Source organism: Rhinolophus ferrumequinum, chromosome 13 (assembly GCF_004115265.2).
Source record: "Rhinolophus ferrumequinum isolate MPI-CBG mRhiFer1 chromosome 13, mRhiFer1_v1.p, whole genome shotgun sequence".
In the NCBI taxonomy this organism is placed as follows: domain Eukaryota; kingdom Metazoa; phylum Chordata; class Mammalia; order Chiroptera; family Rhinolophidae; genus Rhinolophus; species Rhinolophus ferrumequinum.
In genome coordinates, this window is record NC_046296.1 from 38,739,310 (window position 1) to 38,751,444 (window position 12,135).

The 12,135-nt window shown below is 47.3% G+C and overlaps 1 protein-coding gene across 1 annotated transcript in view; it reads right to left on the reverse strand.

The window, feature by feature from the left end:
- The window catches only part of TTC7A (tetratricopeptide repeat domain 7A), a 111,249-nt gene that overhangs the window by 98,363 nt on the left and 751 nt on the right, over positions 1 to 12,135 (reverse strand). Inside the window, exon 2 of the mRNA XM_033124425.1 lies at positions 5,022 to 5,185. Within this exon, the coding sequence (XP_032980316.1) occupies positions 5,022 to 5,185 (164 nt within the window). The remainder of the gene's footprint in view (positions 1 to 5,021; positions 5,186 to 12,135) is intronic.

The window sequence follows — 12,135 nt, forward strand, 5'->3', positions numbered from 1 at the left end:
GTAGGCTTCTGTCCCAAAGCCCCTGTCCCCACCCCCGCCAGGTACCCTGGGATGAATACCACCCCCACTGAGCCATGACAATTCTAAGTCCCTGCTCAGAAGCTCTCTCCCCCTCCCAGAAGCCTCCCCTGACCCTCGAGCTCATGCCATCTGCTCCCTTCTTTCCACACCTGCAGTCCCTGGCCTACTTGTTGAAATTCTTCTTCTTGAAATTCTTATAGGAGCCCCTAATTGTTCCATGAGCGTGTGTCTTAGGCCCCTAGCTAGACTGCAGGCAGCCTGTGGAGACTAGGCTCTGTCTTCTTTCTTCTGCAATCCCCAGAGGCTTCAGCCCAAGGCTGGCACTCAGGAAGGAATTCAGGTATTTTTTCTCAGCACAAGTGGGGAGTCAGGGACCCATCCACGTTTTGTGAAGCCTGAAGCTTATAAAACTGAGGGGTCCTCTATACACACATATATGCATAAACACAAACAAATTAGGTGAGAGGCCTTGGGAAGAGCCCACGCAGGTGAGAGGCCTGAAGCTGAAGCTCCCACCCACAGCCGGAGGACGTCTATGGGGAGAGCGGCCACATCAGCAGTGTGGGACAGAAGGGAGGAGAGCAAAGGCCTGCTGGGCCACCCGCTTTCCCTCATCAGAAGTGGGTGAAAGTGCAGAATCAAGTACCTGAATTCAAACCTGTTCTCTCTGCCCTACTTTTTCAAGTGCTGTTTATGCCCAAATCTTCACTCCATACAAGGACTCTCAGGGCCTCCCTCAGGGTCCCTCGAGCTCTGGTTGACCCTGCCTGAGAGTCCTAGCCTTTGACGTGGGCCCAGCTCAGCTCCAAGATCTCCCGCCTTCCGAGGCCACTTGCTCTAGCCTGCTGCCTCCATGTCTGTGCTCAGCCGGCCCACCACCCCTCCGGCCAGACTCTGGGCATGGTCCCGACCACTAGCACCAGCCCTGTCCACAGAGCTCCCTGGAGATGGCCCCCCCTCCTGGCCTGCCACCAACAGGAAGGTGCTGCCTCTGACTCCTTTCCGGAGTCTGGGGCACATGTGACCCCAGGGGAAGCCTCCACCACTCCCCACCATCTACTGTCCTCTCAAAAGCCAGCTAAGATACATGGAACACAAAACAGCCAACTTTTCCTTCCTCGCCAGTTTTTGTACATACGCATGCTGCCTCGGCTCACACACGTTCCCAATCGGGAAGCCTCCCCTTTCCCTCAAGCTATCCAGATTCTCTTCCATCCTTTGGGGCTTTGCTCAGGTCCACCTCCTCCTGGAAGCCTCCGTTCTGCTGAATTCCGGCAATGCCTCTTCCAAGTGGACCCATTTGGCCTCTGCGTGCCTGACCCGCTGACTATTGATTACTTCTCAAAGGCTGACTTTTTTTCAAGGGCGTTTGCTAGTCTCCCCAAATAGGCCACCCACTCTGCTGGACCAGGGTCATAGATTACACCCCCCCAGAGGCATGTAGCCCGTGGACCCTCTAAGATGGGCAACATCGCTGCTGTTCTCCCCACTGGTTTGAAGCCACAGGCACATTTCCTCCCTGCGCAGCCCTGTTTTCCCCGTTGTGAGGACGGGCTCCTAACACCAACCCCCATCTCCCGTCACGGCAATTCCAAGAGCGTTAATAGTGCAAAGTTCACCAAAGAGCTGTGAACGTTTCTTTAGAAAGCAGCTAGATAAATACAGGGCATGAGTAATTGTTGTTATTATCCTGTTCTGCCGTGAATGGGGAAAAGGGCGGCTCTGAAGTACAATTTTCAGGGCGTGATGACAGGGGGGGCTCAGTGGTCCCTGGTGGACCAATGACGGTCTATCACAGAGCGTCCACCAGGCTGGGGGGAAATTAAGCACAACGTGCTGCACGTTTCCTAAAGCTAAACTGATACTATTTGAAAAGCTGCCCTTAGTGCTGAAAGCATATGTGTCTTGTTTTTTGGTGTTAAGATGTATTTTCTTTTATGGAATGATGGTAATAGAAGGTGGTCCAGTTTTGCTGTTTCTTTTTTTTTTTTTAATGTCTGTTCGCATATATGGCAGAATTAAAAGTTGGCTACACTCTGTGGGACCCATGTATTTGAATTTGAAATGTTCTCGGCCTGTCAATCCAACAGTCAGGGAACCACAGAGCCCTGGCCCAGTGGAAGGATGCTGTGCAGGAAGTCACTCCGTCTGGGGCACAATCCTTGTGCTGTGTGGAGCAGGCCTGTCCCCTAGGCTTTGTGCCTCCTGGTCTCTATCAATAAAAAGGGATGCACGACCATCAATGGATGCCCAGGTAAGAGGAGAGAACAGATGAGCAAAAACGTCAGAGGCAAAATGGGACCTATAAAAGCAGGAGTGTCATCATCACAAACATTAACCCAAGTTCCTCTGTCATTATTTTGCCTCCACGCCAGGACTTGGGGAGATAGCACTGAGAAGTGGCAAAGCCATGAGAACTTAGGATGTGGAGATAAACAGGCCTGTGTTTAAGTCCTGCACTTGCTACTGCGGTCCTTGGCTGAGTGACTTAACATGTCCTGGGTCTCAGTTTCTTTACCTGGAAAATGTAGACACTAGGAAATACCATTGAGAGGGTTACCGTGAGGCACCCATGAGATGGTGCAATGCCTGGCGCTCCATGGAGAACAAGTTATGACAAATGGTTCGTTTGCATCAACCTCCACAGAACTGAGATGGACAGGATCTTAGAGATCACTGAGAGTAGGTCTCAAACTACACCAAGGTGCCTCAGGACCCAGCTCTCCGTTCTCCTCCTCGTCCCATCAGAGCTACTCAGGATACACAGGAATCTACCTGGGGTTTCCTCTGCTGCCAGGAAAGACCACCCCCAGCCACAAGAATACCCTCTGGCCTTTGGGCTAAGAATGAGAATCACACACACTACTTTTAATGTTTTATTTTGCCTGATCAACATCAAGTTTTTGGCTTTTGCCTGGGTAACAGGGAATTTTTCAGTATGTGTCTTTGATGAATAAAGCATGATAAAATTTGTACTTAATACATGTGATGTGGTAGACAAAACAGTTTCTTCAACAATACATGTGGATATTATTCCGCCAATACAACGAATGAGGCATTGGATGGAGAGAACTCCAAGGGACAGTTCTTATGCAAAAAAGCTACTTGTCAAACATGCATCTTACGACTCTAATAAGAAAGTTTTATATGTGTATGTGTGTTTTTAACACACAGAGAAAGGAGTATGGGACACACGCCAGGTGGTGACCAGTGCTCAACTCTGAGGATGGGAATCGGCTGGGGGTGACAAACAAAAACTTTTATTTATTAGTCAAATTACTTGTGTACGTAGTGAATTTTTTACAATAAACTGGAGTCATTTTTATTTTAAAAACAATTTAAAAATATTTAATGGAGTCTACTGGAAAGAAAAAAATTAAAGGGGGTCATGGTGGAAAAGGTGGGGACCCACCAATCAAGTACAACCCTTTTGACTGGCAGATGAGGAACTGGAGGGCCTACAAGGTCAGGGGACATGCGCAGGGTCAAGCAGCTATTTTAAATTGATGTAAAATCAGCCAGAGTTACAATAATTCCTGTTGAGGAGTCTAAAGGCAGCAACCTGAAAACTTCCAGTACATCCTCCCCGCACTGCTTACAGAAAAAGCTGGACACTTCTTGGTCTGGTGTTCTAGTCCTTATTCTCTGGCTCCAGTGTATTTTTATAAGCTAATTACCCACCATTCCCTTTTGTTCCTACTAATGAACATATTTTAATGCAATTCTTATAAGAGTCCTTCCTTAGATTACACACTGCTTCCTTAGCGTGGAACGTTCTGTCCTATCTCTGTATGTCCATATTCCTCCCTCTTCATGAGCCAGCCCTCCCCCACGGGCCTAATTCTAGTACTACCATCTCCCGGAGTTGACTCCTACCTCACCCCAAGGAGTGCCCCCCTCGGACTGGCCTGCACATGTACACCACGTCTGCGGCATGTGTCACAGTCCACAACGGACAATCTGACGATGATAGGACTTATCTTCCCAGTAGACCTGCAACCTCCCAGAGGACAGGGTCCATGCTGGACTCCTCTTTATTGCCCTCAAAGTACACAACACAATGCTCTGCACATACTAGGTGGCAATCAGATGTGTAGGTCAATAAATATATTACTTTGGAACATGTCTTGAAAAATCACATCTTTGGGTCTCTAATGACATACCAATACCTCGGCTATAGCTCAAGATACACTGTCATTTGGAACAGTCTCAAACTTGAATGTGCACATAAATCACCCAGAGAGCTTGTTAAATTCTAACCAGCTCCTAGATGATGCCCCTTCTATGGGTGGGTGGACCACACTTTGAGTAGTAAAAGTCTAGAGAAATCTGTGACTCTACTTCCCTCTAAGCCTCCCCTCAGTTCCTTGCATACAGTAGATGCTCAGTAAATGCACACAGACGTAAACTGGCTTCTCATGTTATTGAGTTTCTGTCACTAGCCAACTCTGCATGTCTGCTTATTTCCCATTAGATCTTGGGCTCACTGAGGTTTTATTTCCCTGAGACCCCAAGGAGGACCCGGCACGTACTAGGTCAACCAAGTAGTGTTTCATTGAAACATAACTTAAGCCATATAAATTAAGCCACATGGGTAATTTAAATTTTCTAGTAAAATTTTCTAGGCACATTAAAAAAGGTAAAAATACGTACAGTTCATTTTAATAACATTTTACTTAACCCAATTTATCTAAAATATTATCATTTAACATGTTATCAATGTAAAGAATTAATGATCTTTTACATTCTTTGCTTTGTACTAAGTCTTTGAAATTCACGGTATGATTTACACTGGCAGCACATGTCAGTTTGGACTAGCCATATTTCAAGTGCACATATGGCTAATGGCTACTATACTGGGCAGTGCAAGGCCAGCCCTTAAGAGGCACTTGCTGCTCAGGTGACTGATGACCAAAGGAGGGCCTGACAGCATACAGGAAGGAGGAGAGAGAGGAGCGGGGTGGGGGGGTAGCGACAGGCTTGGAGGGCTGACAACTCACCGACAGCTTTCCGTGGTTAAGGATACTACTTAGATGGTTTCTGGCTTCATTCATCTTTGGCTCATTCTTCTCCAGCCAAGGGATGGAGTCTTTTATCCTGGCATTATTCTCCTTTAAACACTGCTCCAGGAGGGCCTCAGCCAAGAGTAATTTTCCAAAGTCATCTGAAAAACAGGGCAGTGATCCCTGAACACGGCAGATACAGAAACTGGCACATACCCCTTTCCCCATCGACCCTCCCCTACCCCCGCACACGAATGGCCTAGGTCTCAGAAAATCAATAAAGACACTGTTTCCACAAACTTAAACAGCGTTTAAAGACAAAAACACAGGCATTCTGTCATGACACAAGCATAAGTCGCCTTTTTTGGTTTATTTCCTGTCGTTTAGTGGTTGGGGAAGTAGAGTTCCCAGGACTTGGGACAAATTCCCAGAATTTCAGAATTTCAAATGAGGGACAAAGTCACACGCGTGCCCTACTGTGGGTAATAAATAAGTTCTTAAACCAAGAAGGAATTCCTTCCGAACGACTGAAGAGGGAAAATATATGAGGTGGTTTAATAATGTATTTTCACGTGCTCCTAATTTCCATGTAACTATAATTGCACTTCTCCAATTTGAAGGTATTTGAACATACCAGGGATAACCTAGCCACCAAAGTGAAGAATTAAAGCGGGAAGCAGATATTCTTGTGTTGCAAGGCAAATCCTGAACATGTTTAGTACTGGCACTTTCTGGAGTTCTCTCACATGTTGGCTGATCTGCAGACCTCATCCCCTGGCAGGTGAATGTATACTGCTTGGTTTGACTTGTTAGCTCCCTCACCACAGTCTTGGGACCACCACAGTTCTGCTACCTACAGCAAAGGTAGCCGGGTGGGGTAGGAACCGGATGTTCAGCGTGCAGGGCTTGAGGTCAAGTGTGCTTTCACAATGGCCTCAGGTGGCTGTGCTTGGTGTGACTGGCTCATTGCCCGTCTCCTGCAACCAAAGTGTGGACCAGACCCACCACTCAATACAGGCACCCAACACACAGCTGCTGAGTGAATCAGATCCGCTCCACTACCCCAGCAGGAACCACAGGGCTCAGCGAGTTATGTGCCTATCCAAAATGTCTCCATAATGTGTGCTTGGTCCCATCTCTTCACGGAGCTCTTTCTGCTGCCAGGGAGGTGTTCTCAGACTTACTTGTGGACGCCACTCACTCCTCTCAGGATGACCTCAGTTTGCTTACAACTCAAAGCCACTGGTCCCAAATTGTGTGCCTCTGAAGAAGACTCTCCCTCCCTAAGGGAGATTTCATGCCAAGAGCATCCCGAAAGCCGAGATCCCAGAAGCCAGTCACAGGAGACTTTCCCTCAGAAGACGCCACAGCCTGTTGGTGGATCCTTTGCTATCTCATGATTTCTAAAACTGACATTTGGAGGAAATGGCCAGAAGTGTACCTGGTTCAAATGAACATCCATTGTTGGTAGAACAGAAGTTGGTAGAACCTCTATAAAGGGCAATTTGGCAACATATGTCAAAATTATCTTTGTACATTCCCATTGATTCAGCAGTTCCACTGCTACAGATGTCCTTACACTTGTGTAAAGTGACCTACATATAAGGTCATTCCTGCAGCGTTATTTATAATAGCAGAAAATTAGACATAATCTTCATGCCCATCAACAGGAGATTGATTAAAGCACGGTTAAAGCAATGCCGTGTAGCCAGAAAAAGGAAGCTCTGTATGTGCTGTTAGGGAATGAACTAACTCCAAGATAAATTGATATGATAGCAGAGTGCACACATTGAATGTAATGGGCCACTGTGTGCTTATGCGTAAAAATACTCAAAGGATACACAAGTGTCTGATAACCTTGCTGGCTTACAGGGACGGGGGGCAGAGATGGAGGGGACTGGCTTTTCACTCCTTACTGCTGGGTTACCTTGGAAGGTTGACTCATGTGAATATATTCCCTAGTCAAAAACAAAAGTTTAAATCAACCCCGGAATGAAAGACACTCTTCCTCATTTCCAAATCTCCGCCTGGAGGAGGGGTGGGCTGCTTAAGCAGTGAGTGTCTGAGCAGCAGTCCTGGGTGGTGGGCCTTGGGCTAAGTCGCTCTCCCCTCCCACCTATCTCGCCTCGGTAAAACCCGGGGTGGGGTTAGGAACCAGCTCCTCCCCACGATCCGATCGCCCGGGTCCCCGCCCTCCTCCGCCCAAAGCACCAGCACGCAGCACAACTCCCCACCCCTTTCTCAGCAGCAAAGCCAACCGGCCACCAGGCCCCGCCCCCGTCACCCAACTGCCCGACACAGAGCTCCTCACGGCTCATTGGCTCCATTCCTTTCATGCCAAGAGAAACCAGCTTCCTACCAAGCAACCCTCAATCTTGAAATACTCCCCAGGGCACTCACAGCTCTTCAAAATAATGGGAGTGTCTCCTGAACGCTTGCTGCTCAAAGTACGGTCAGTGCAGTGGGGCAGGTCTGTGAGTGAGACCGGATCCCAGGAGGTTAGTGAAGAAATTTTAGAGTGCACGTTCACGAAGATTGGTAATAGCGTGACAGAATGAGTTTGAATCTGTTGAATGGAATAATAAAAAATTGGGGGGTAAACGTCTGTGTACCTTACAAAAGTATCAGAGCACAGCAGCTTGGGAATTTAGAAACAAACATAAAACTGATACTTCAAACAGATTGTTTGAGAAGCACTGTTCTAAACCACAATAGTGCCTTCTAATGAGAAAAAGAGACTAATATTTGTTGAGGGCCTGCTGACTGCGGGAACTTTATTATATAGATCGTTGAATCAACATGGCCCTAAAAAGTAGATATTCCCACTTTTACAGATGATAATAAAGATATGCAATATTGTTATGGTCACAATTCATAACAGTAACATATCACAGCCAAAGAATAGTCTATGTCCCCTGCATCCCATGCAGAGCAGAGCTTCTGGAAATAAAGAACAGTCTAAGAGCTGTAAACCATAGGTTAAAAGCTAATAGTAATTCCAGGGGCAGGGATAAGGATTGTTTTCACTGTCATACTTATGAGTTAGACTATTTTGTAAACTAATACTTCAGGTCCTTCTCCAGAGTCTTTTGCCCTCTTCTTCATGCCCCACTCAGTCTCTCTGTGTTTGGTTTAGCAGACACAGTAGGTGTTGGGAATTTAGTTTCTTCCTTGCCCAATTTTTCTCCCTGTGCCATGCTTTCTCTTCCTTTCCCCTTTTCTTTCCATCTCACTATTCTCAACTGGCCATTCTATGGAACTGAAGGATATTTTGGAATTAAAAGTCTAGATTTTCAGTTGCTAAATAAGAATCCAGGTGGAGAGAGGCTTTCCTGTCCTTCTCTAAAGGTAAAGCAAATTGCTTTTTATCATCTTGTTGTCCAAAACCTACTCCCTAACCAGTTTGGGTAAAGTCCTCTAGCTTTTCTCCTCCCAGGGGCATTAGGAAGGCATTCCTGCCAGAGGGAGACAGACTCTGGGGACTGATTCTGGCAGACGGGCCCAGCCCCCTACTCTTGACAGACCTTAACCAGGCCACCCCTTAGTAGCTCCCTAGTCATCCCACCCCTTTTGTTTGGAAGGCCTCTGGCCTCTAGCTTCCTCTCTAGGCCTCTCTCAGGGTACCAGGTCACAGAGACCCTTTCAAGGGCACCTGCCTCCTCCCCGGAACCCACATTTGCAGGATGGTGCTCCCCTCTCCACAATCTGCCAATTCACTGTCCGTACACCTGGGTCCAGCCAGCAAGCCTGGAGCCCAGGCCAGGCCCTTCCTCAGTCAGTCAAATGGGGACACAGCGTTCTCCGCAGCTGCTCAGCTCTCAGGACTGCAGAGGGGCTGGGACCTTCCAACCTTAGAGGAGGAAGAGGCCGAAACTAATGAGGCCACCTGCCTCAAACACCACCTCTAACTTCAACTGAAGAGCCACTCAAAACAATCTCCAGTTTAAAAAAAAACCAAAAATCATTCAGTTGGAAAAAAAATGGGGGTTGATGAGTGCAGATTAGGGCACACTCAAGATGGACAGAGAGGGGCAGAGAGGTGACACAGCAAGTATAGAAAAAGAACATCAGAATCTGGTAGGTGAGTATACAGGAATTCACTGCAAAATTCTTTCAACTTTGCTGTATATTTGAAATTTTCATAATAAAATCGGGGGAGGGGCACAATAAATGTAGTATGTGGCCTTATTTGGATCCTGATTTGAACAAATGAACTGTAAAATGTAGTCATTAGATTTCTGGAGGATGTGCTAATGGTATGGTAGTGATAGTTTTCAAGAGTTCTTATTTAATAATACATACTGAAATACTGCAGTGCCAGGGAGAAATGGGGGAGAAATACTCAAATAAGATTGTTCACGAGTTTATAATCACTGATGCTGATGATGGATACATGAGATTCATCGTTCTCGCTACTTCTTTGATGTTTTGGGAATTTTCCATAATAAAGTTTTCTTTAACCCCTTGGATGGGCTCTTTGTTTTTATGTGAACAAAACCCCATCACAGCCAACCACGCTCTGGGGTTCCCCTGCTCCATCCTGACCAAATCTAAAGCGGATGTGAGTTTGAAAGAAAATGTACAAACAGTAGCAACCACCTTCCCCCTGGGCAGGTGGGGAGCAGCCTCCCCAGACAGGAAAAGGGGGTTGGGGCCTTTTCTGCAGGAGCATCTCCTGATCCTTCACTCCCACCAGACCACAAAGAGGCCCCCCAGCTGGCTCCTCCCCTCTTACTCCCCACAGTGAAATTCATACTCTGGGATTTTTAGTCTCTGTGAGAAACCACAGAGATACAGCAGGGCCTCAGTCTGTAAAATAGGGTTCAGCTGGGGTTTAGCTCCTCTTCAGCACCTTCCTCCCCTCTCCCAAATTAGGTAACTGTTGAAGCTTCCAGACACTAAGTCTAACAGGCCAGGTGGGACTTTAAGACTCTCCTTCTGGGCTGCAGGGGAGGTTCAGTGCTAACACTCCCCCCAAAACAGGCTCTTAATTCCTCTAGTGATCAAGAAAACTGTGGAGAGAGAATCAAAATAATCCAAACAACTGCTCCATGTGCAGGCTTTGGGAGTCATTTTTGTTTTCCTTGCTCATGTGCGTGTGTGCATTTTGGGATAGTGTATCTGAATTTAACAGTGGGAGAACAATCACTCACAGAAACAAACCCAAAAGTTGGCAGGGGAGACCCTACTACCCCTCAAACTCCCTTGTGCTAGTCCGTTCCCATAGTGAAGCCAGGCCAGACGCCATACCCCAACTCTGTCACTAGTAGACTTTGTGGCAGGCATCCAGGCTTTGTGGCAGGCATCCAGGCTCTGCCACATACACATTATGTGACTTCTCTGTGCCTTGGTGTCCCTATGTTTAAAATGGGGACAATAATTTGCCCTCCACACAGCACTGTTTACAAAAATTTTAAAAAATAGACAAAGCATTTTATATCATACTATTTATAAACTACGCCATAACCAGTGTTTCCCAATAATACTTCATAGAACATAGTAAGGTAACTTTGAGAAATGTAGTGTTTATACTCTAACCTTGGCTTGTACATCATATGCAGACGAGTATATAAAAGGCTCTGAGAAGTCCTGCAGTTTAAAAAAGTCTGTTTACTGATATTTAATCCATTAAGTCCAATTTCTTAACTTTTTTTGGCTCCCTTTCATCCTGGGATACCAATTAATTAACTACTCAACATCCTTGAGACCCCTAAAGAACAGTTTAGGAAATACAGCCTTGTATGGTCTCGAAGAGGCCCAGTTCCCGTCCTGGTCCCAGCGTGCTCCTCTGTGGTGCCAACCTGACTCAGATTCCCACACCTCACCCAGGACCCAATACCCTCTGTGTGGGTCAGTTTCCGTTCTTAGCCTCACCAGTCTCACCCCACCACACACCCCGCATAGAGGACAGAGGGGAACCTGCAATTTATCTCTTCTGCCCTGAGGGGGGTGGGCCTCACCAGCTTCTCCCATATATGCACCAGCTCTGGCCATTACGCCTCACTGCCACACTCAGACCTACCTCAGAGGCTCAACCGGACTGTCTGTCCCTGCCATGTAGCGCCCCACAAGGTCCTTCTATCCCTCCTCCTCTTTGGGCGGACACACACTGCCCTTCTCCACACCAGTCACAGGTCAGTACACATTCTGCTACTTCCTGAAACCCTCTCCCCTTCCTCTGAGGTCCACAGTCTAACACACAGTTGCCCTCGGATCACCTCCCTGCCTCCCAATCCATTTTGGCGACTCTTCAAGCTGGGATTTTGTGCTATATATATCTTTGAGAGGTAAGAGTGCACGTGGTTAAAGGATGTACTCAGAAACCTGGGTTCAAATCCTGATTCAAGTCTTGTCAGCTGGATGATCAAGTTACTTAACTTCTCTGTGCCTCAGTGTCTTTATCTGTGAGGTAAACAAGAGTACCTGCTTTATGCGGTTGTCGGGAGGAATTAAGTTGATTAAAGTGCTTAAGACAATGTCTGGCACACTGCGTGCTAGATAAGTGTTAGCTATTACTATTACCACTGTTATCTTTCTTTCTCCCCCACAGTGCCTTCCACAGGCAGTCTTTTAAAACTCTTTATATCTGTATTTATTTACTCCACACCTCCTTCCACAGGGCTCCAAAGTGGCTGCGCACAAAGAGAGGGCTCAGGGAGGGCTCTCTAGGCTGAGCTGCAGGCACCAGGAACAGGATTTGAGATTGGAGGCTGGGGCGGGGTGCTCCCCCACTGCCACATCAGGGTGCTTTCCCGCCCCAGCACAAGAGCCCAGCCCAGCCAAACCAGCCTTCCTGCTAAAGCCACCGACTGCCAGGGTTAGATGGGACCCGAGTTCTGCCACAAATGAGGAAACTGAGGCTTACCAGGTCTCTTTCAACACTTTGCCACCCCCTAATCTGGCGTTCATCGATCCCTCCAACCATGTCTGCTGTGGACATAGCTCCTCTATCAACTTGACTTGGGGGAGAGAGAGGAGGGGCAAGGAGAGACAAGAGCCTTCACCTGTCAGAGTTTAAGGACCTGGGCGTGGGGGTGGGGGAAGTGTGAGTGAAGGGGCGGTTCGAGAGTCTGGACGAAGCCCTGATCTGACACATGCAGATACCACCATT